Genomic DNA, 23,953 nt, shown 5'->3' with positions numbered 1-23,953 from the left:
CCTGCACCTCAACGTTACAGCAATTCATGGAACCGCTACCACAGGAACCATCAAGATACATGGAAATGACACAATAAACCCACAACTGGCTGCATGTGTCCAGTTTCCATTCTGAGCTGAACTGATCTACTCACCAGGCTCCTGGTCCTTAGTGGAGATACATTCCTTTATGGATTCTGTTATGCCAAGACTAGCTGCGGTGGGGAGCGGGCCAAGCAAGGATTCCAGGGCAGGAGGTCTTACAAAAGCTTGATTTCCATTTTTGCATCCCCCGTCTTCATTTCTTTTAACTCCATCCTTCTCATGAAGTTCATTACAAAAGTCCTTGTTTAAGTGATTAGCAGCTGCTTCCAGTTCTTCATCCTCCGCCTCCTCCTCTCCAAGTACGCTAGAGGTATTATCTTCTATAGAATCTGTAAAGGAAAGGAAACCCCAACAGATCATTGCATACCATCTGTTGCAGAAATGAAATAAATAGAGAGGCATTCACTTAAAGAATAAAAATCTTTAGAGAAAATCTGTAGAAAAAAATACATAGTATTTTAGCACAATGTATGAATACATGGAGTCTGCAGCTGCTCTTCAGATTCATTACCTTGGCTATTAAAATGTATTTTTGTGAATACAGTCACCATTTAAAACAAAAGTATTGTGTTATCAAATTATGGCAGGCAAAAGGGCTTTGCAAGAGAAGTCAGCTACTTACTGGTATAATTACAAATTAAAAATAGCCAGTTCAACCTATACAAAGCCCTTCCTTATCAATTAGTCAACTGGGAGATTAGTTGACAAAAGCGTCTACATATCTGTCCACTGTGTTTTCAGTGATGAAAAGGAACATTCTCAGGTGCCAGTGCCGAGCTTATACTGAACAGGAATGAAAAATAACTGAAGTCATTAATGAACTGTCATTGTAATGAACAGTGTAGTTGTTTTGAAGATTGATACTTGAACCAACTAATTGGCAAGGAGAACCCCAACGCAATATATATCTTATGCTACAAAAACATATATATCATCACATTTATCACAATAAAGTTCACACACTTCAGACTGCCTGCAAGATCTGAACCCATTATTATTTCAGTAGACGCAAGACTTTACACACTTACCATCTTTAGTGAAATTTGCAAATACACCTTTTGCTTTTGGTCTACTGTTTTCTAATTCAATCTCTATTTCATCTTGATAGCTCGATATTTCACCTGTAGTGTTGAAATAAAAATAAAACTCAGCAATCATTGATGTAATTTTGAACAAATGAGTGCTACGATACACTAAACTTATACCTTCAAAATCCTCCAGCTTTTTTGATAGCGCCTTCTCAAGCTGAAATAAAAAGAAACAAAATAAACATGAAATTACTAAAAAAAACCCCAACTTTGTACTGTTTGTGAGAGAGACACAGAATCGTAGGGTATTTTAAAAGCAATAAGCAGGTTTTGAATCCCAACTCAAACTACCCTGTAGTGCCAGACAGGTAAGACAGACAAGTCCCAAAATACTGACTCATTTCAAATGTTATCTCACCCATCTCTGTACTTCAAAAGGAACCTTCACTCTGACAAGCTGTAAATAAAAGGCCCCATCCTTCAGCAGCCAGACTCGGTGACTGTAGATGGGAGAAAGTGCAAGGACAGTGCTGAGATGGCAGTGCCCGGGCCAGACAGAGCGATGGCAAAGAGAAGGACTGACTTAAACACCCGGCAGGCTCTTGAGAACATCACAAACACGCCTACAGACCTTTAAATGATACCACATTTAGAACAGTAAAAAAATAAAAGCCCCAAAAAACTAATAATGTCAGAATTGGCTACGACAAAGTCAAATCTTCTCCTCTGGTGCCAGCTTTAGTTCATGGTTTGTTAAGAAATTAAGCCACATGAGAACTCATCTCTGTGGAAGCAGGTGTTGTACCACTCAAAAAAACCCCCAGCAGTCTCATTAAAGTAATTGGGTTATTGTTTTCATATGTGTTTTTTAAAAAGTTATATGTCATGGCACTTCCCCTGACCACAGGTATCACCTTAAAAACACCTTTGCACCCCTGATCCTTGCTGACCAGGCTGGAAGAGCACATACAGTACAGAAAAGAGAAGTACAGACTTTAGGACAGCTGCTCAAGACCTCCATGTCACAAGCTCAGCTTAACTTGCCACATGAGAGCCTCCCATTTTGTAAGGACAAAAAAGATTTGATGCTTTGGTAAAAGGTCAGGGTGCAAGAAGGGAAAGGCACACGCAGCAGGAAAGCAAGCGTAAAGGAGATAACAGTGCTGAGTGTAAATGCAGCAGCTTGTAAATGGGGGGGGCACCCAGGCAGAGTGTGCTGAGCCCCCACTGACGATACAGCTATTGTGGGCTGAGCACCAAACACCAGTTGCCTGCAAAACACAGAAGCTCAGCTGGTGCTTGTTTGCAGGACAGGGAACTGCTAGGGAGAGTCCAGCACAGGGCAATGAAGATGATGGAGTGGAGCATCTCCTGTCTGAGGAAAGGCTGAGGGAGCTGGGGCTCTTTAGTTTGGAGAAGATGAGACTGAGGGGTGACCTCATTAATGTTTATAAAGATATAAAGAGTGACTGTCAGGAGGATGGAGCCAGGCTCTTCTTGGTGACAGCCAATGGTAGGACAAGGGGTAATGGGTTCAAACTGGAACACAATAGGTTCCACTTAAATTTGAGAAGAAACTTCTTCTCACTGAGGGTGACAGAACACTGGCCCAGGCTGCCCAGGGAGGTTGTGGAGTCTCCTCCTCTGGAGACATTCAAACCCGCCTGGACACCTTCCTGTGTAACCTCATCTGGGTGTTCCTGCTCCAGCGGTGAGATTGGACTGGAAGAGCTTTTGAGGTCCCTTCCAATCCCTGACATTCTGTGATTCTGTGCTTGGCCACCCAGATGTCCTGATCTGTGCTAATGGGAGCAGCGAGTCTGTACGTCCCATAGCGGGTGGCTAAGCCAGTTGACATCCTTCGATCCCTCATCAGGGGATGTTTAAAGTTACATTAGAAGCTAAATATCTGAAAGTGCAGGGAGCAAATATTCTATAGGAGAAAAACTTGTATATATTTTTCTTTAATTGGGAAGCTATCCCTTTGACAGTAAAATAAGAAAATATCCTTTAGTTAACAGGTATCATAAGCACTAATGCTCACCCTTTTCTTAGGAACCTCAAAAGAAATGTAACTAAACCTTATCAAAGGCTGGTCAGTTTGGATTTAGGACTAACTATTAACCAATTAAAAAAGGAATATCCAGAGGGAGGAGAGAAATACAGAGAACATTTGATTCAGAATTCACCTGCTGTATCTTCAGTTTTCTTTGACCAGCTGTAAATGAAGGAGGGTCACATTCTTCTTCCAAGTCAATCTTCATAAACTCATCTATGGTTAGCTGACTTGTTGGTGTATCTTCAAACTCTGTCAACCTACCAAAGCACACAGCACATTGCCATAACAACTGTGAGAACTTCTTTAACAGTAACAAAACTTATCAAACTGCTATGTTACAGAATAAACATACCATCCTTAGAAAATTTGGCTCCGATGCAGAATACATTAGAACTGATACTAATTGTTTCATCTGCTGCAAAGAAAGTATATTTTCATATCGCAAATTAGCGTTTGGTTTATTAGACTATGTAACACACACTTTCTTTGATGAACAAAGTCTGAACAGAAACACCACAGCCACTAAGGTCAATTAAATATAGACTGAGAAAACTGAGATGAGAAACGCAGCCCATTCCTCCTGTCTCATCACTTTTGTCATCAACAACAGCAATAAAACAGATTCCCAAACTACAATGTTTAGGGGTACGATAAAAAATATTCCTGACAGTCAGCATGATTAATTTATACAAAGCAAATGTTAAAGTAACGTGTCTTCAGGAGACTGGAAGAAGGACAAGAAGTAATCTCCTCAGGACGCACAGAAGCAGTAGTAAAATAAAGAGCTTGTCCGCACAATGCACAGATGGAGTAGATGAATGCGTGTAATTTCACAATAATATACCTTGTATCTGTGTAATGTTCACATTTTAAAAGCTCCGACCTATGTGAGAGGTAGGACTAGATCCATGGGGAACTGCCACGAAAGCAGCTGAATCTTTCAAAGCAACTGAATCTAAAATGAGACCACGTTGTCATAACTTTATCCACGAATTTCAGCATTTTATACAGGTGGTTGAGAATGAGCACATCCATTTCACAGATGGAGAAAGTGAGACAAAAGGTTAAGTACAAAGCCAGGTCAGGAAATGTCTGGCAGAATGCTCTTCTGACAGAAAGTGCCCTTTTAATAATATCAACATTTTCCATGGGAAAACGGCAATGATGGGTCTGCAGCTGCTTCACTGGAATATTCCCATCTTCCAGAGGAAGCACAGCTGACAACAGCTTCCATCTGCAAAGCTAGGAAACTAAAAACAGTGATTCCGTACTCCCAGCACAGGACCCTTCAGCATTTTTCCCCCTCAAAATGCAGTCGTGGTTTTCTCTTTTGCCTCCGACTGCAATAGAACTCCTTCCAAAGAGGGAGTTTTCTCTAGGACAGAAATCCAGTTTCATAGAATCATAGAATCATTTTGGTTGGAAGAGACCCTCAAGATCATTATGTCCGACCATAACCTAACTCTAGCACTGAACCATGTCCCTAAGAACCTCTTCTAAACACCTTTTAAACCGCTCCAGGGATGGTGACTCCACCACTGCCCTGGGCAGCCTGTTGCTGTGCTTGCTAAGCCTTTCCATGAATAAATGCTTCCTAATATCCAATCTAAACCTTCCCTGGCACAACTTGAGGCCATTTCCTCTCATCCTGTCACTTGCTGCTTGGGACAAGAGACCAACACCCTCCATGCTGCAACCAACTCCATGTTTCCAACCAACTCCAGGGTCAAAGCCAAGAGCACAGGGCCACACTCCCCCTCAATATCCTTATCAGTACCTGTATTTATTCTTTTTATAAACTGAGGAGGAAGACAAGACAGCCCATACACAGGGATGTAACCTGAGGACATTTTGCCTATAGATACTCTGGTCCCAGAGCAGAGTCCACACGCCGCGAGCAGCATCTCATGCCATGAAATGTGCAGGGAGAACAGGGCACCTCCATGTAAAACCAACAGCAAGGAGCACGCTGAGCCCAGGCACAGCTCTACCCGCCACAATTAGTGCTGTCAGCGAGAAGAAAGCCTCTGAAACTTAGTCTTGCTTTTGGAGTGCAGGCATCTCCACGAAGCCCCAAATTAGCCGTGTATTTGAGAGTGACTGACAACCCAAAACCATAGCTCGGAGTACCAGGGACCAGCTCCCTCCTCCTCCCTTTCAGATCAAATTGGAAAGGCGAGGAGGATGCTGTTGGCAGCAGCAGCAGCACCCAGCTTTTAATTAACAGACTAGAAATCTTGCTCAGTGTTACCAGGCTTCCAGCATGCACTACCCACCTTCCAGGAGGGAGCCTCATCACCAGGCTAGAGGAAAAACCTGGCCAGGCATTGTTATTGTTATTTTAATTCAGGATTCATTTAATGTCAAATTCATGCATCACTTTAGGAGCAAGGATCTTCCCAGCCACCATCATTAAATTATCATCATCCACCTCTCCACATATGAATCATGCAGTCACAGGGAGCCCCACTTCAGCAAGACTTTCCCTCCCAAACAGCCTTGCCTCATTAAAATGTGATTCTCTTCCCACTGTAAAAAACCAACATGCACTTTGGCAAAGGCTCCTGGTTTGTTTACCCCACACTTGCTCCGAGTTTGAGATGAGCAGGCAGACCCTGAGCCAAAACAGCAACACCTCCAGGCATGCAAAGCAACACAGAAAACACCAGCAGCAAAACCAGTCACTCGTGAAGCAAGATTGGGGATAAGATGACCATGCTTGGGTTTCAACACTTAACCCCATGCACATCTCTCTGTGGACACCTGAGGTTCCATCTGTCCCTCACCTTGCCCACAGTGTTGTGTGACTCACATCACGTACTCACATCGTCCCCCATGAAGGAGCAGACATGCTGGCAGCTGTGGCACCAGCTTTAGCACCAGTGCCGACTTCAGCCCTCAGTGCTGGAGTTACGTTATGGACAGACTCAATGATCCTGAGGGTCTCTTCCAACCAAAATGATTCTATGACACACCAGCATGGGCCTCTCCTAAGCCCTTCAGTACATCTGGCTAGGACAGGGCTGAGCTACCCTGTGGTGGTGCTACCAAGGAGCTCAATCCCAGAGCACAGTTTGCCATCCAACCAGCACCTATGCCCTCCTCTTTCTCAGCCCTGACCAAAGCCAGACAGGGCAAGGGCTCAGCACCTGGCGGTGTCGGCACAGCCCCACGGCAACCCCAAATTTAGACCAGCACATTATTTCGTCACTTCTTGCCGTCCTTAAGCACGAGGCTCCAGCCTTCCTCCTGAAATGAAGAACCATCCCTGAAGGTCGGGATCACAGCTTGAGCATCACCTCTGTGGGAGAGCGAGCTGCTCGCTCAACACTTTCTCCTTTAACTTGATATAAATAAATACCTGTGTTTGCCAACCACTTGCCTGCCTCAACATTTTACATTGGCTGATATCCTGTCTACATATTTTTAAACATTTCTTTAATTTTATCCAGTGTTTGGACACATGCCACCAAGGCAACAAACTGATGCACGCAGCAGTCTGCACCGTGTGAAACAAGGTAACATGAGTTTGGCAGCTAAGAAAAACTGATGCAACCCTAATTATAAGCACAATAATTTCAGGGGCAAGGGAGTGCCCTCATGAAAAAAAAATAGCTACAGGCTATTTTTTACCTTCCACATAAATATGATATCCACGTTCATTTTGCACTTTTGCTAATATAAAAAAAAAGAAACAAATTAATAAGAGTTGCCATTTCAAGTTATGCACAGAAGGAGGAAAATAAACAGATATACAAATTAAGACATTATTTCATTGGCATGAATTCAAAAGGGCTCTAAAAATTGCAATTGGGCAGATAAGTATTTTCTATTTATAGTCAAAGCAGAGGCAACCACTACAGCTCAGGCTAAGATTCAACTTCCAGTATAAACCCTCCTCTTCCAGTTTCTCACAGCAAACTCTTTCAAGCAAAGTCCCTTGGGAGGAAAGTTTTTCCAGAGCTTGGTGTCATCTGCCCCTAACCCCAGCCCTTTTTTCCAAAGAAAAATTTCCACGGCTTTTGTTTCATCTGTTTGTAGACATAACCACACCTCGTCTTCTGATGAAGCACTTTCGTGCACTAAACAGCAAACCAATTCTGTTCACACTTAATTTAGCTCCCAATAGGGGAAAATGGGTCAGTCATTTTGAAGTTATGAGCAACGTGTTTTTTTCACTTCGTTTTGTTTCAGGGATCCCATCCAGTGAAGACTTATGAAACCAGTCGACAGCTAAGGCAAGAAATAAAAGCTCCTGTGTGCAGCTAGCTGCTCGGTTTTAATGTTTAATTGAAATTCTGCAGCAATGGGGTGTGACAAAGCACGTAAAAGAACACGGTTTTCTGGAGTGCAACTCATAAATGCTTCAGGAGTCCAAGTTCAAAGTCCAAGAGGGACTTCTTAGCAGAGATGACTTAGGAAAAGCCCCGGCATCGTCCTACGTGTGCACAGCCAGCACCTGCCTCTAGAAACAGGCAGCACCGAGCAGAGGTCTCTTGTGCTGGACCTCTGTACAGAAGGGCAAACTCACTATAACTTCAGAGACAATTGGTTTTTGAAAAGAGTGAACGTGAAATGTAGCCCGAGCGGTCAGCCTTCAAGTAGTGATGAGCCTTTTAAAAGTACTTGAAATACTTTATTAACGGATTTTTAAAAGTACTAAGCAGAATACTGGCATATTGTCAGCAGAAATACAAAACAAACAAACAAAAAAACCCAAACCAACCAACCAAACAAACAAACTTTATTGCAAGATAAGCTAGTGGTGGTAATTAAATTCCCCTGTTTTTTCCCAAACTAACAATATAATTAAACCCCTAAGTAATAACCTACATGCTATCTACATAATCCTAACTGTCATATCAATTACAAATATTCTAGTAATAGATCAACTGATTTGACAACATTTGCAAACTCCTGAAAAATGATTTACTTTTGTATCTTAGTGAAGGACCAAAATATTGCAGCATGCCCCCACTGTTTTAATTTAACATTCATCAGTGCTGCCTACCACACTAAACCTGCGCACTCACTCATAGGAAAGAGTTCAAAATTCGCACTGATGTGGAAAACCATCGCTAGTTTTTACACTACAAAGTCAACATTCTGTTGCATCATCCTTCTCTCCGCCGTTTATTTCCAAGCCATACAATGTTTATGCACGAACTATTTATGGAAGCATGTAAACACATACCCTAAAAGTGATAGTTAATACAGTGATACTTACATAAAAAGTTTCCCAGTATTCATCAGTATGCAAACAAACAGAAGTGTAATCTCCTTATATGTAATCATTGTACATATATATAATTTTACATATACTTGCAGCCATATAAAATAAGGTATTTTTAAAGCATATAGGAATGAGTATCTCATTAATGAAGTTAGGGACAAAATTAGAAGCGATCCAGCCACTGTGGTTTTTCAACTTACAACTTATCACCTGAGCTGTGCTATATTAGTCTGTCTATGTTTCCAGCCCAATGCAACTGTAAAGAGAAACATTTTCACTTAAACAACTTCTGCTACGTTACTACATTAATACATTTCACCTCTTTTTGCAAATGAGTAAGAGCATACACACACAGAGTCATTAACTGCTAATTAATTGGTGTCTGATAATTTATGGTGCTCATTTGCTCTGTCGTTTTTCTAAGTATTAAAGAACAGGTACCTTGAAAGATTTATTGTGCTAAATAAAAGCACCCTTTAGAATTAGCTGCTTTTAGTTGCTCACACTAAAACAGAGATTTAAAATTATCACTAATTTGTTAGCATAAATTTTAAAGCCCTGATTCTACAAACACTCACACATGCAGTTAACTCAGGTTAACCTGTGCACACGCGGCTGGCCCACCAATAATCCCACCGACAGGTCTCCCTGGGCATCCCAGCGTCTGTCAGCACAAACAACCTGCAATTTTTTGTTCTTGTTTATGTCTTGTTTAGTTTTTTCCCCCGATACACGTGTTCACACCATGCTAACAGAACAAAATGCTTTAGCATTCCTTCATATTTTGTTTCATTAGCGTGGTTCCTCCGCCATGGTCTGTCAAAAACCCTCTATGATCTCCTGGAAAAGAAAAATAGCGTGCTGCTTCATTTCTTACCAGCCACTCAGATGAGGAAAGTCAGACATGGAGAAAACTGTTTACAAAATCTGAGTTAGTGCTAACAAGTTAATTATAGTATCAAAAGTAACACACACCAAATAATTTTGAAATTACATTTTTTAAATAAGTATGAAGTACTAAAATATATTAGGAATCTAATTAATGTATTAGTTTACTAGCTGTACAGAAGCCAGATTTATAAAGAGGAATGCTGCCTGTAAGACTGGATTCCACAAAAATAAAACCTTTTTTCATTAGAACAGACAATCCAACTTACAAAGGTATGCAACACCAAGCTGCATGGATCAAGCTGCGTTTTACTCACCATACTGGAAAGATTTCCAGCAATCACCTGTAAGTCACTTGAAATGACTTAATTTACTTTCCCAGCTTGTCACAACCGCAGCCAGCGAAGGAGCTCCAGGGCTGCTGACCCGAGACCAGACACCACCACAAGCTCCTTCACGTGAAGGCACTTGCCCAGTTTTCCGAGAGTTCCTCTCCACACCGCACTTCAACCAAGAGCGCTTTGGCACCTCCGACGCTCCGAGCATCCTCTACCCCTCTCTGTGCTCAAACACCTCCAGGAAACAGCTCTCACCCAACCCATCGGACACAGGGTTTAGCACGGCTTGGATCGCAGCTGAACACAGACTTCTTCGTGCCTTTCCCTTCGGTCCTGCCCTCGATACAGCTTTGGTGTTTCGGAAAATGTCACCTTGCAGCCAGGTTGGAGCTACACAGGTCCCCATCACCTTCTCCTCCCGTCCCGACTCCGGATGCGCACACAGACCTGCTCGTCACAGCGCCTGCGTGGCTTGAGAGCGCGTTGGGAGCTTGGGCATGAAGTTTATGTGAGCTACATATTGCAGCAACGAAAATAAGAAAAGCTGCAGGCGATACATTTATCTCTATGCATGAATATTTAATTTTTTTCCAGAAAATTACCAATGCAGTGATTGAAAGAGCCGTAGCTGAGTCGCCAGGATGTGAGCAAAGGACCTGCAGTATCTCCACCCAGCCTGGCTAATGCCATTCCTTTGTAAGAAGTCCCATCTTCCTTCCCCAAAAATGCTATTTTGTTGTAAGAAAAAACATTCACCTCAAAACCGAGCCCTTTAAACCCATTGTACCCTTTCATTCCAATTCCTTCTAAAATGAAGCTTTACTTCTAAGTTCATCACAAATAGGTTTTTTAACAGATAGTATTTAATGGAACTGAGAAGAAATACTTTTTACATAAAAAGCAGCTCAATTTAAAGATAGAGAGCAAGCCAAAGAAGTAAAATGCAAGTGTTAACAAAGATAAGCTGATTTTTTTTTAAATTTCTATTGAAGAAGTGCCTAAGATCTTCAAATGGGCCACACAGTGTTAGATAATGGACAAATATCACAAAAATTATTCTCAATGCAGATAAGACAGAATTTAATATGCTGAGAAGTTATGTAATAGGTGAATAAATAGATGAAGGGGCAGAGTATGTAAAGGTTAAAAAGGCAGCAGTGAAGACAGGTGCATTGAACACAGGCACAAATGTGCAGATTAAACGAAACAAAAGGGTTGCGGTTATTAAAAGTTAATTTCTGCTGTCTCCACAGATGATTACACAGAAAATAACAATTTGACTAATTAGTTAATATTTGTACGGTACTTTGAATATATAAAGTGATATATAAGTTAATATCATTTCAATTAGACTGGAAATAAGATAGACTTATCAGTGCATTTATTAATATTTAATATGTTCACTTTCGACAACAGCAACAAGCTTTACATTTTAATTGTGTGCTTCAGAACATAAAGCTAGAATGCCCTGTGAAGTAACTACCAAGTTTTCTTACCAAGATCCTACCAAAAAAACATACACATAAAAAATAAACACACACTGGTTTTTAGCCAGATGGTGAAATTGTGAACTCTTGATTCAAAGATGGGTGACAGGGTCCATGGTTTGTTGTTTTTACTTTCTAAAATTGTCCCTTTATAATCACATCATTCATGCGCAGATGAGGCTCTTATGAACATGGTTTAGTGCCAGAGTTAGGTTAATGGTTTGACTTGATGATCTTGAGGGTCTCTTCCAAACAAAATGATTCTACGATTCTGTGATTTTTATGACCTGAAGGCATGTCACATTTTTGTGAACCTCCTCCCAAGAGCCGCTCCTCTGGTACACGGCAGTGAAAGAGGCGATCAACTACGGGCATGTAGGGCTGGGTGGACAACAGGGTGAACTAATCCCCTTTTTAAATGGTCGCATCAGCTGCATTGCCTGGGATTAGAAATAGCGCCCTTCTCGGGGAATCACAGAATGTCAGGGATTGGAAGGGACCTCAAAAGCTCATCCAGTCCAATCTCCCCGCCGGAGCAGGAACACCCAGATGAGGTTACACAGGAAGGTGTCCAGACGGGTTTTGAATGTCTCCAGAGTAGGAGACTCCACAACCTCCCTGGGCAGCCTGGTCCAGTGTCTGTCACCCTCATTGAGAAGAAGTTTCTTCTCATATTTAAGTGGAACCTCCTGCGTTCCAGTTTGCATCCATTGCCCCTTGTCCTATCATTGGTTGTCACCGAGAAGAGCCCGGCTCCATCCTCCTGACACTCACCCTTTACATATTCATAAACATGAATGAGGTCATTCTTCAGCCTCCTCTTCTCCAAGCTAAAGAGCCCCAGCTCCCTCAGCCTTTCCTCATAAGGGAGATGCTCCACTGCCTTCATCATCTTTGTGGCTCTTGTTGAGATTCTTCCCAAAAGAAGCAGCCAAGCAGGCTTTCTTAAAAAGCATCACTCCCATATCCTCAGCCAAGCCAAGGGCCAACACAGCCTTACAGATTTCTGCCGCACAAATCCTTCAGCACCAAAAGCAAATCCAGCTACACGGCTCCCCAAGAGCCATGTAAGCCAACTGGGAGCTAAATCAAACCACCCAGCAGAACCTGCAGGTTGGACGTTTCAGCATTATCTGAACCCTGGTTTGGTTTGGTTTGGTTTGGTTTGGTTTGGTTTGGTTTGGTTTGGTTTGCCTTCAAGAGCAAACACATCCACAGTAGTTGCAGCATCCAATGCCCGTTGCCAAGCGCTCACCCAGCGACGCTCAACACCTTCACAACGCACAAAGCAGCAGTAGCTCTTTACAAACCTCGGTAACTATAGCAATAATTAAAAGGAAATAAAACTGTACACCAAACTGAGAAGCAAAGAAATTTTGAAGAATGTGGAACAAGTGCTTATTAATTTAGACAACTTCTACCCGATGGCTTTTTGATTGGAATTCTTGAAAGAAGAGGGAAAAAGAATGGAGTGCAGAAAGAGTTATTCGAAGGTATTTTTTTTATTTGCCTTCATTAAATGCTATATAACATGCTCTTATTTGAAAAACATCAATCAAATTTATAGATTCGTGATAAATACAGTTGTAATTATAGCTGCCTGAAAATAATTCAGCTGTCACATTTACCCTGTCAGAGTAAATAACGCTGTCATTTTAGTTGATGTGTGTGACTTGAGTAAACATTTCAAAGCATGAATTTTGAAGTAAGATTTCTCCGCTTGAAACAATTGCTCAAATTAATTTTCCTTCCAACTCTAATTTATTATGCTTATTTTCTTAGTAAGAGCGACCTCTTTAACTATTTAACCAAGGCATCTTGAAGTAGATTGTGGATGCATAAATCATTAATCATACAAAATGCACATTATAAAACATGACCTATCGACCAGGTGAAAAAAAGTGGCATTTGTACTGCTCCATCCTTATTGTTGTAGTACCTTAAAGCACTTCAAACACTTTAAATTTATCCCTATATCACCCATGCATTGTAGGGAAATAGTATCATTCCTGTTCCACAAATTAAGATCTGGGGCAAAAACATTTTTCGTAATTAAGAAGTGAATATGATTAACGAGTAGTGGACCCAGCTGGGTGTGCTTAAGCTGGTCTGATTGAGGTAGAAAGAAAAGAGAGACACCAAGGGAGCTTTCTAAAAAGAAACCTTAGCAGAACAAACTTCAGAATATAGTGGTGGCACAATTTCCAACTGGGGCAACAGAAAGCGCTGGTCATTTTTTACTGAACCCACAGGAAAGGAAATGCTACAACTTTTCAAAACTAAAATGAGGGAAACTGGGTGACTGCTTAATTCATCAAAATATGGAAAACACGACTAGATGCTGAAAAAAAAATAAACAAATGCAAAGTTACTTGGGAATTTCCTATTTTCAGCCTCACATTCTGTTGATAATTCCACTTCGGACCCTTTCAGTGAACTTACTATTAGACTCACTGCGCTGTCTTCTATTTATTAGCAGTGCAACTGTATCAAAAATGAGCAAAATATTTTGAAAAGTTCTGTTCAATATCAGCTAAAGGACAAGACTTTTAGGCACTGTATTCTGGATTAATGAAAAAAAAAACCCCAGTACATCCTCAGCTCTGAGAGTCAATCAATTATTTCTTCAGAGGACATGACAACTGTTAACAATTCTGACCCAATGTTTTTCGCCTTCAACTCTTCACCTGTTAAATGGGCACAATGCTCTTTACCATCTTTGCTGAGCATTTGAGGCCTTACATAAGAGGCAGGTGTTAGTACTTAAAAATGACCAGCTAAAACATGTTGTACTTATTTTATTCTTGGCACTTCTGACAATAAAAAGAACCTGGTTTTCTCTGATATACATTCATTTTAGACTACACTTTTCAGCACTATAAACGAAAGATAAAAGCAATAAAACCGCACTGACCTTTTCCTTAATGTAGACTCACAAACCTTGACCACCCTGATGACCTCTTTAACAGTACGTCGGAAATCATGCATTCTTGCTGCCACTAGCAGAGCTGGAGAATAAGCAGGGAAAGTCAATGTCAGAAAGAGGAAAAATTACTGAAGAAAAGCAGAAAACAGATAACTACACCCTCTCTTTGCCCAGCCTTCAGCTAAGGAACTCTAAGTGCTTATGTTCAGCTGTGTCCCTGAATCCAAGTGATTGACTTCACTTTACAATCTTTGCTTCCTACCCAATAAAATTAAGCTAATTGCAAACTGCACCCTGAAAGGTTCCACGCTTTAGCATTGGGGAAACCAAGGTCAGCTGCCTGAATACAGCACAAGAACATCTCATTGGTCACATATTTTCAAAGTTCTCAACTCTTTTTTAGCAGAATTTACTAGTCCTGAATTAAAGATCTCTAGTGAACTCTTCCAGAAGCCAGAACTGAATCCACTTCAGCTGTTATCCTCATTGCTGTCACCACTATCAACGTCCCAAGTGCCCAAGGGCCCTCGTGCAAGACCCTCCACATAGCCAGATAACAAGCACTGGCTGTGTTTACATTAGTGTGTTGATTCAGCGCATTAACTCCATTTTGAAGCATCACCCCCACTTACCATGCAGCAGCTCAGCACTCAAAACCAATTTTAAGCGTGTAAATGGGTCTGAGCAACTTGATCTGGTTGAAGACGTCCCTGCTCATTGCAGGGGGTTGGACTAGATGGCTTTTGAAGGTCCCTTGCAACCCAAACTATTCCATTGTTCTGTGGGAACACCAGGGGCTGAACTAACAAGCAGTCCCTCAGACAATGTGTGGCATGTCTAGACACGTGGGCCAGGGAACCAGACTAAATCCAGTCCACAGCAAACCACATGAACTGCATATTGTGTGGATGGGGACTCAGCATCACCTGCTTCATTCTATTGATCCGTGTCTGCTGAATTGAATTACTTGCTCACGTGGATATAGCCAATGTAGTGAATCAAAGACCAAGCTGTTCTCCCATATAGTTTATATTCAATTTTTTAGCAATGTGCAATAAGCAAGTAATAACAAAAAGAGGCTAGAAACTTCAAGAAGATTGTATGGTCCTGGGTTCTCTAAGGTTTGAGCACTATTTCTCATTCCAGTATGCAAATATAAGACCTTTCACATAAAATAAAGTGCATTTGTGAACTCTGTGACTATCTACAGTCTTCGTTACTCTGACCTCACTGGCTGGTACCGACTACCTTTTAACCTAGCCCTCCCAAACCGGCAGATCTTTTGTGAGCATTGTGAGAGCAATGGATCATGGAAAAAAGATGAAGAAGAAGAGAAAAATAATTTCACAGAACAGGTCAAAGAGGGCATTTCTTGCATAACACTCTGCGTAAAGACACAAATCAAAGTGCTTGCACTAACGGTGTCATTTTAGCTGACAAAAAAACCTTTGAGTATCCAGAGCTTGAGCAGAGTAGGGGCAAGAGGAGTGCCAGGAAGTAGGTTAAAAAAATCCAAAATGTAAGATACAAATGATATGAGCGAGCAATGTAGAAGCAAGGGCGAAAATAAAGTTGGAGCTTCAGAAACTATTTCGATGAAGACCTAAATAACCTGTAGGTGCCCGACAGCGCAAACCCCAGAGAATACGGCATCACCAAGGAAATGGGAAAGTCTTCATCTGTTCCTGACTCCCAGACTCTCCCGTCCAACCCGCTACGGGGGAAGCGACACCCCCACTGCCCGACGAACCTGCTCCGCAGAGCCCCGAGGGCCGGCGGCCGGTGTGCATCCAGTCCCGCTTCATCCTCTGCAGCAGCCTGAGAGCCGTCATGGACACCTCGTGGTTCTTATCCCCGAACTCCAGCATGTGTGCAAAGCGAGGAATATACAAACATGGATCTGCAAGAGAAAGCGAAACAATTAGTTCTCATCCTCACCTTTAATTCTGGAAATGCGGTGCTTCGCGTCTCAGCAAACAACACGGACTGTGCTGCTTGGCCACATTTTCTGATCACTAAGCTTTAGAAGCACCTTTTTAGTTAAGCTAAGACAAAATCCTTTCTCGCTTTATAAATGAGAGACCTTTAAAGCACTGCACAAAGTTTTTCTGACATGCTTTTCAGGGTCCAAGGCTGCACATGCTGCCTCAGACACGTGAGCACTGTTGCTGGTATCAGCGACGTTATGCACAAAGCGAAGCATTTGCAAAAGCGTTTTGCAGAATGAGGGCATGACTTAGACACAAATGTTTAACATCTCCTGCAAAGTAACAAATAAGGTAACTTGCATGTCTCATCTCACACCTAACCACAAACTAAGCTTTGAAAAAAATTCATTTGCTTAAAATGCCATGTCCCTAACGAAAGTCTGCTTACACCTTCAAAGCCAAATCCAGCTCCCTCTCAGACTCACGTTCCAACAGCACAAAACACTGTTTGTTACAGATGCTGAGACACAGTCTCCACCAGCATAAACTGCCGGAACACAATTAACGTCAACAGCACTATGACAATTTACATCGGCCACGGATCTGCCTCCAGATGTATAAACTTATTTCAAGTGTTGGTGCTATCAGCTTCAAACTATCCGAAATATGTCAGCACGGATTGTGCTTTGCCTAAACCAATTTATAATTTATCAAACAATCTTGTAAAAGCTACGCTTAACACATGTTTACTCTTTTCTGAGGTATCAATTTCTCATTTCCTGCCAGCCTTTTATCACTTGACCGAAAATCCATGATGTACGGTAAATTGTTAACTATTAGTCTCAACTCAATTTCCTTAGCTGATCCCCTATGTAGGCACTTAAACTGATAAAGATGAAAATTCAACTCAAAACACTGGAACAATCTTAGGGATTGAAAATTAATCAAAGCAGTTTCATTTAGCACCAAGTTCTAACAATGACGCCCTGTTGCTATCCATAATTATCAAGATCACGCCGTATGTGATTACGGCTGTCAACCCTGCAGAAGCATTTAAATGAAAGCATTTATCAAGCAAGAACTTCCAAACACATCTCCCTCCAGACCTAAGAAACATCAGAGTGCTGTCACCTCCTAAACTCAACCCTAAAGACCAAAGGTTTAGGAAGGATTAACCAATCCACATGATTCTTAAGGGTAGTTGTCTGCAATTATCTATGTCCCACCTGGCAGACACAGGTTAAGGTGCCTGTGACAAATCATTTGTCTTATCTAGAATGTTTAGGAAAACGCACCTTCAAAACACTTGCTTGTAAAAAAAACAACGTATAAATACAACTGCAGTTTTTGGAAAAGCATGATTCTGTAAAACCATACTCAAGAGAAACGACCGATTCCAAAATACAACAACAAAAAATACCCTTTCAGAAGTGATGCGCTGGTTCATCAGACATTTAAACTTACAGCTTCGCACTAAAGGAATGCACCAGAAATTAAAAGCAATGCCCGGTTTGCTCCCCCATCTCTTCTTATCCCGACAGGGCCCAACTTCAGCTCCCGGGGCCGCCGGAGCGAGCGAGGCAGTTCACAGCTTTCCCTGCCCAGCTGAGTTTCGGGAGCACTTACACATTCGCACCGTAGCGGTTCAGACACTTCTGCCAGCATTCATGCCCACAGGTCGTTTGACAAAGCGCTACACATCGTTAATTTAAATCCTGAAGCTACCAAACAGTCAGAAAATGAACACACAGATCAGTTTGAAGTGAAAGTGGCCATAAATGGCTACGAAGTAATACTACCGGTATCTAAATTAAATGCAGGGTCAAGGTTAAAATAAACATGTCCCGCATGGATGCAAACATTAAAAATAAATAATAAATAAAGTTGCAAAACCCAAGCATCTTCAATCCTTTCCAGTGTACTAAACAACCAGTGATGCACGGAGGGTGTCCTGCTCCCCAGCAAGTCCCCTTTGTCTTCGGGGAGACCCCTGGGTCTGCAACCCCTGCACACAAGTGAGCAAGTTCAAGTGAGGCAAAACTTGTTGGTTTTCCTTAACAGGGGTAGAGGGATCGTGAGGGAGATGGCATAGGAAATAATTTATTTTTTAATAAAGGAGAATTTGGTTTTAAGACTTTCCCTTCTTTCCTTATCCTATTCAGGACTTGGGACTTCTGGAAGTACCTAGATGGTACATCGTCATTCACAGAAATATACAAAAATTCCTCGGAAACTGTTGAAAAAAGTGACTTTCCCAGCAGCAGCACGGGTAACCGGCCCCGCCGCCAGCCCGGCCCACGGGAGCGCGGCCGAGAGGGGCCGGTACCCGCCGACACACGCCGGGCGCTGGCCGGGGACCCCGGCCGGGAGGAGCCCCACAACCGGGGCACGGCGGCTGCGGGACTGCGAAAAAAAATGGGCAGGAACAAGCCCCGCAGCTTGCCTTGAATTCAGTAATTCCGCCCCGGCCGTGCCCCGAGCTCCGCAGCCGCCGGTCTCGGCGGGGCAGCGCGGCGGCCCTGCTCCCCCCGCCGAGCTGCGCGGCGCTGCGGCGCCCCCGCCCGGGCCGGCCGGGAAGGGCGGTGCGCGCCCGGGGCCGCCAGCCCCGCTCCACCACGGGAGCCCCCGGCCCGTTCCCCCGCGTGTGCCCCCCGCTGCCGTTAAAGCGGCCCCGGGGGCTCCTCCCGTTGCCGGCCCGGGCAGCGCTCGGGAGCGCGCACGGACACGGTGCCCAGCGCCGAGCGCCCCCGGGCGGGCGCGGGAGAGGGCGCAGCGGCGCGCGCGCGCGGAAGACTGACACCCGGCTGGGCGGGGGGCGGTTCCCCCGCCGCGCCCCGGCGCTCCCCATTGGCCAGGGCCGCGGTGACGCGCGGCGCGGCCGCTGCCTATTAGAGCGGGAGGCGGAGGCAGGCCCGACAGAGCCGCATCCCGCCGCCGTCAGCCCAGTGCCCGGGGCAGCGCCGCCCGCCCGCCGCCGAGGAGCCCGGCGCCCCACGGCCAGCAACGCCCCCGACGCGGGCGGGAGCAGCGCGGAGGAGCAGCGCCGTGTGGCGGCGGCCGCCGCGGGGAGAGGAGGAAAGTTGGTGGGAGCAGCAGCGGCGACGGGGCCGCCCGGGAGCGGGACTGCGGAGAGCCGCCGCCTCGGCCCGGCCGCCGCGGATGTGCCCCCGCCGGGAGGGGAAAGACGGAGCGGAGCCCGGTCGCTGGCGGCGGGGATCGGGCGGCTGGCTGCGCTTCACCCTCGCTGGGCTGCTGCACTCGGAGGATCTGTGGATTGACTCTCGGTCCTGACCCACCGCCTCGGCTGGATTTGTGGGGTTTCATTGCTGGATTTTGGCTGGTTTTTTTCTGTTTTATTTTTGTCTCGTCGTTCTTCGGGGGAAGGAACTGCCTGCCAGCCCCGCTTGGATTCCCCACTGCAGTCGTGGCAGTGCTGTGGAGGCTGGGACCCCCCTCTTCGAGCCAAGGTGAGCGCTGGCACCGATCCGATACAGCATCATCCCTTTCCCCCCGGAAAGGTGCGTCGGGCTTGTAACCAAAGAGCGCGTACACTCCAAAAAAAAAAAAACCAAAAGCCACCCTGCATCTAGAAGCATACAAAATATCCAGATAGAGGGACTCGCATTTGGGATTTGTTAGTTCTCTTGCTCATGCCACTGCCCCATGGTTGCCTCAATGGCAGGATCATGAAGTGTTTGACTTTTTTTCTTCTGCTTCCAGAGACCTTAAAGAAGTCCAAAAAGAGTGTGAGGTCAAACGGCAAGGTGCCAGGATGCTATGAGATAGTACCCCTGTCCCTGAAGAAGAAGATGGCTGCAGAACTTTACCCTGCCAGCACCAACACCAATATTGCAAACAGTAACTCCGCCGTCGCCACCGCTGCCAACAGCAAGAAGAACGCCCTGCAGCTGCAGCAGAGCGCCCAGCCGCCCCCGCCGCCCCAGCTCCAAAACCTCAACAACAACAACTTGGAGAGCGCCAACTGGCAATCCTTCCACCCCACCCTGCGGGAGAGGTAAGGGCCAGGCCCCGCCGGACCCTCCCTGGCGGGCGGGAGGGGTGCCCCGGCCCCCCCCGCCCTGCACCTGCAGCCGAGGGCGAGGCCGGAGCGCCGGGCGGCCCGGGCCGGGATGGAGCCGCGGGGGCCGCCGGCGGGAGGCCCGGGGCTGGGGCCGCCGGCGAGGGGCTGCCCGCGGCTAACGGGGCTTCTCCCCCCTTCCCTCGCTTGCAGGAACGCGCTGATGTTCAATAACGAACTCATGGCCGACGTTCACTTCATCGTGGGCCCGCCGGGGGCATCCAAGAAAGTTCCTGCCCATAAGGTTTGTGCAGATAATTTTTGGCTTTTTAATGCCGCTGCGTCTCTCGCCTTCTCCCCCCGCCTTACAACTAGATTTTTTTTTTTTTTTTTTTTCCTAATTACAGCTCTTGTCTAATCCCAAAAGTAATTCACATAACACTGCAATTAAAGGGAACAGTCTAAGGCAGTCTTCTGCCTCCACTGCTGCTTTTAACTTTCCCTAAGTGTAGCTCTTATCGAACGCCAGCACGCTCAGCTCTTACCGATGCGTATTACTGAGGCTTCTCTCTCTTTATTTTCCAGTATGTTTTGGCAGTTGGTAGCTCTGTCTTCTATGCTATGTTTTATGGCGATCTTGCAGAGGTCAAATCTGAAATCCATATACCAGATGTGGAACCTGCAGCCTTTCTAATCCTATTAAAGTAAGTGGCCACTACAAGTCTACTAATTACGTGGACAAAATCAAAGTAGCTTATAAAATATACATCTCCTAATTGGCATTGCGCAATATGCACTTATTACTGTTTACTTAATGTGCTGAAAGATAGAGTGTCAGATTCACTGCCAGTGATGATGATCATAGATCAATCTTTCATGGCCTGTATTTTTTTCCCTAAGAAGCTATTTTATTTTTCCCTGTCTAGATACATGTATAGTGATGAAATAGACCTGGAAGCTGACACAGTTTTGGCTACGCTGTATGCTGCCAAGAAGTACATCGTGCCGGCCCTAGCAAAGGCTTGCGTCAATTTTCTGGAGACCAGTTTAGAAGCGAAGAACGCCTGTGTCCTTCTGTCTCAGAGCAGGCTCTTCGAGGAGCCAGAGCTGACGCAGCGCTGCTGGGAAGTGATTGATGCTCAAGCAGAAATGGCACTGAAGTCAGAGGGCTTCTGCGAGATAGATCAACAAACACTAGAGATCATTGTAACCCGGGAGGCACTCAACACCAAGGAAGTGGTAGTTTTCGAGGCTGTTCTCAACTGGGCAGAGGCTGAATGCAAAAGGCAAGGGCTACCGGTTACGCCGCGCAACAAGAGGACTGTGTTAGGAAAAGCTTTGTACTTGGTGCGGATTCCCACCATGACTTTGGAAGAGTTTGCCAACGGAGCTGCCCAGTCCGACATCCTCACCCTCGAGGAAACTCACAACATATTCCTATGGTACACGGCCGCAAATAAACCCAAACTAGAGTTTCCACTGACAAAAAGGAAAGGACTCGTACCTCAGCGATGCCACCGGTTTCAGTCGTCTGCGTACCGCAGCAATCAGTGGAGGTACCGAGGGCGGTGTGACAGTATTCAGTTTGCCGTAGATAAACGGATATTTATAGCAGGACTGGGATTGTATGGGTCAAGCTGCGGCAAAGCTGAATACAGCGTCAAAATTGAACTGAAACGCTTAGGAGTTGTCCTTGCTCAAAATCTGACAAAGTTTACCTCCGACGGTTCCAGTAACACTTTCTCTGTGTGGTTTGAACACCCTGTGCAGGTTGAGCAAGACACTTTTTACAATGTAAGTGCTATTCTCGATGGTAATGAACTCAGCTACTTTGGGCAAGAGGGAATGACTGAGGTGCAGTGCGGGAAAGTGACGTTCCAGTTCCAGTGCTCCTCGGACAGTACTAATGGAACCGGAGTACAAGGAGGACAAATACCTGAGCTCATTTTCTATGCATGATGCATTTCACCTTGATTGTATTCCAGTACTGCAACGCTGCACATTAAGGGATTTTTCAATTTTACTACAAACTGCAGCAGTATGGAATGTTATGCTACTTACCTATCTGCTACATCAGGCTATACAAATAAGTGAAGGAATGCTCTTGAATTTAATCTTATTTTATTTATTCATAAGCTATTTGACCTAATTATTAAGACTGCAACAAGCAGAAAAATGTTAAATTTTGCACGTACTGTGCATTTATTTTGTATATAGATAACTAACTTGCAGACTGCAGCTGACTTAAACAGAATGTTCTAAACTAGAGCAGTTTACAGATCTGTGAAATATAAAATGTTTTTACTTGCCCTAAATCCTGTGTACTTGATCTTATGGCTTGTGTCTGTTAATTCACATACAGTAAATGGGGGGGGGTGATAGTGGTCTGTCCCCTGTGTGCATGTGCACAGCGCATCACTTATCACCACAACTAGAGCGTTCCTTGCCTGGGAACTGTGACTATCCAGCAACAATCTTTATTTCCCTTCATGGAAAAGGGGCACTGACACATGTGGAAGCTCAGGGGTTTTTGTGTGTTGCCTAAGCTGAAGAGGGACAAACCCCAAGTGTAATCAAAGTTGTTCAAAATCATCCTGTGGTTATAGTTGAAAGCTTCTAATACCCCTTTCACACATATCAGCTGCATTAACCTCCAGCAACACTGACACTTGCACCTGTCAAACTATCCCTCTCCTAAATGGCCAGAATCAAGCCATACGGATGAAGCTTAACGCAGTGACAGGCTTTATCACAGGTTTAGTCCAGAGCTGTAATACTGGCAGCTACTACCTAAATATATATATATATATATCTGATCCTCCCATTTTGGAACAGACATGGGAGAAATACTTGCAATATGGTATTTAAGTTCACTCAAAATTACTAATTAGAAATAAGCCACCTTAAACAAAAGCTGCTGGATCTTTTCTTTCCCCCCCTTTATTTTTTTTTAACCATAATCCTTTCCATGTACCATCAGCAGTCATTTTATAGCTGTAGCCTTCACTCTTCTCAAAGAGTGATAAAAGTAGGTGTTTTCCTTAAGTGTCTGACAACCATTACAAATAAGCCAATTAGAAAAACTTGGTTTTTATAAATCCATCTTCTCATAATGACCTTAGAAACAATACTCAAAGAGCAGTCTAAACCAATATTTCTTCATGTTTAACAAGTACCTTTACATTTAATGTAGAAGGGTTTCCATTTGCCTTTTCCTAAGCTGCATTAATTTTCACCTTGAAAAATGCAACACAAATTCTGCCTGTTCTCTCTTAAAAAAAACATTAATGAAAAATAAGAAGGCAACTGAATTATTGAAAACAAGAACTATTTACCAGGTACCCAGCTATGCTAACGAAGCCAGCACACTATCTGGAGGCTGTTCTGCTGATGCTCTATGTGCGAGCTGCTGGGTCTCCTGCACTCCATGCCCAGCTGAGGACACAGGAAAGGGGTTGTGTGTCGTGTTCTTGAACACAAAGGCATCTCATTCCATCAGTCCAGATTAAGGAGAGTGGGTGTGAGAGTGGGTAAAGACACAGGAAGAAAATTCCATCACAGAGGTGGGTAACAGTCACAAGACCTCTCTATGTTAACTAGAATTGTCATGAATTCCCTTGCCTTAAAAGCTACGGCATAGACAATAGCTTTTTTTTAACCCTTTAACAGGTTAAAACCCACCTTCCCATCACTGGGTTACCATTTCAGTGATGACTTACTAATTAAAAAGTCATTTGCATGCTTGGAAAAAGTTGCTCCTCATTTTCCATCAAGCCACTTGTATTTCAAGTCCTGAACACCTCAGCGTGATGGACAGATAGTAAATTTGGCAAATATTTATCAAATGTTGCATCTCTGTGGAACTGAAGTGTGATAGGCCTGTGCGAGCTTGTAGGCACACAGATTTATTATACATCAGCTCATTGTCTTGGTATAGCCTAAACTACCCTCAGGAAAAGCAACA

At 44.1% G+C, this 23,953-nt stretch overlaps 2 protein-coding genes across 3 annotated transcripts in view; one reads left to right on the top strand and one right to left on the bottom strand.

Moving 5' to 3' along the window:
- The window catches only part of BRF1 (BRF1 RNA polymerase III transcription initiation factor subunit), a 180,733-nt gene that overhangs the window by 74,161 nt on the left and 82,619 nt on the right, over positions 1-23,953 (bottom strand). The window contains exons 6-11 of the mRNA XM_065063287.1: positions 15,794-15,943; positions 14,032-14,125; positions 3,302-3,428; positions 1,290-1,329; positions 1,113-1,205; positions 135-413 (exon numbers count right to left, since the gene is read on the bottom strand). Coding sequence (XP_064919359.1) covers positions 135-413; positions 1,113-1,205; positions 1,290-1,329; positions 3,302-3,428; positions 14,032-14,125; positions 15,794-15,943 — 783 coding nt within the window. The remainder of the gene's footprint in view (positions 1-134; positions 414-1,112; positions 1,206-1,289; positions 1,330-3,301; positions 3,429-14,031; positions 14,126-15,793; positions 15,944-23,953) is intronic.
- Positions 18,889-22,304, top strand: BTBD6 (BTB domain containing 6). 2 transcript variants are annotated; one of them, XM_065063288.1, is made up of 5 exons: positions 18,889-19,438; positions 19,692-19,986; positions 20,203-20,293; positions 20,575-20,693; positions 20,916-22,304. In XM_065063288.1, the coding sequence occupies exons 2-5, from the start codon at positions 19,781-19,783 to the stop codon at positions 21,946-21,948; spliced, it is 1,449 nt and encodes a 482-aa protein (XP_064919360.1). In that variant the 5' UTR covers positions 18,889-19,438; positions 19,692-19,780; the 3' UTR covers positions 21,949-22,304. The 2 variants fall into 2 exon arrangements, with proteins under 2 accessions (XP_064919360.1, XP_005506433.1); XM_005506376.3 differs by having other exon boundaries at positions 18,889-19,986.

The sequence above is a fragment of the Columba livia genome, chromosome 5 (assembly GCF_036013475.1).
Source record: "Columba livia isolate bColLiv1 breed racing homer chromosome 5, bColLiv1.pat.W.v2, whole genome shotgun sequence".
Lineage (NCBI taxonomy): Eukaryota > Metazoa > Chordata > Aves > Columbiformes > Columbidae > Columba > Columba livia.
Note: the sequence above shows the minus strand (reverse complement) of the source record. Positions and strands in the feature narration are given on the sequence as shown.

Coding starts and splice junctions, on each gene's coding strand:
- BTBD6 (XM_005506376.3), top strand. CDS start 19,622: ATGCCACTGCCCCATGGTTGCCTCAATGGCAGGATCATGAAGTGTTTG. Junction 19,987..20,202: donor CACCCCACCCTGCGGGAGAG/GTAAGGGCCAGG, acceptor CCTCGCTTGCAG/GAACGCGCTGATGTTCAATA. Junction 20,694..20,915: donor GCCTTTCTAATCCTATTAAA/GTAAGTGGCCAC, acceptor TTCCCTGTCTAG/ATACATGTATAGTGATGAAA.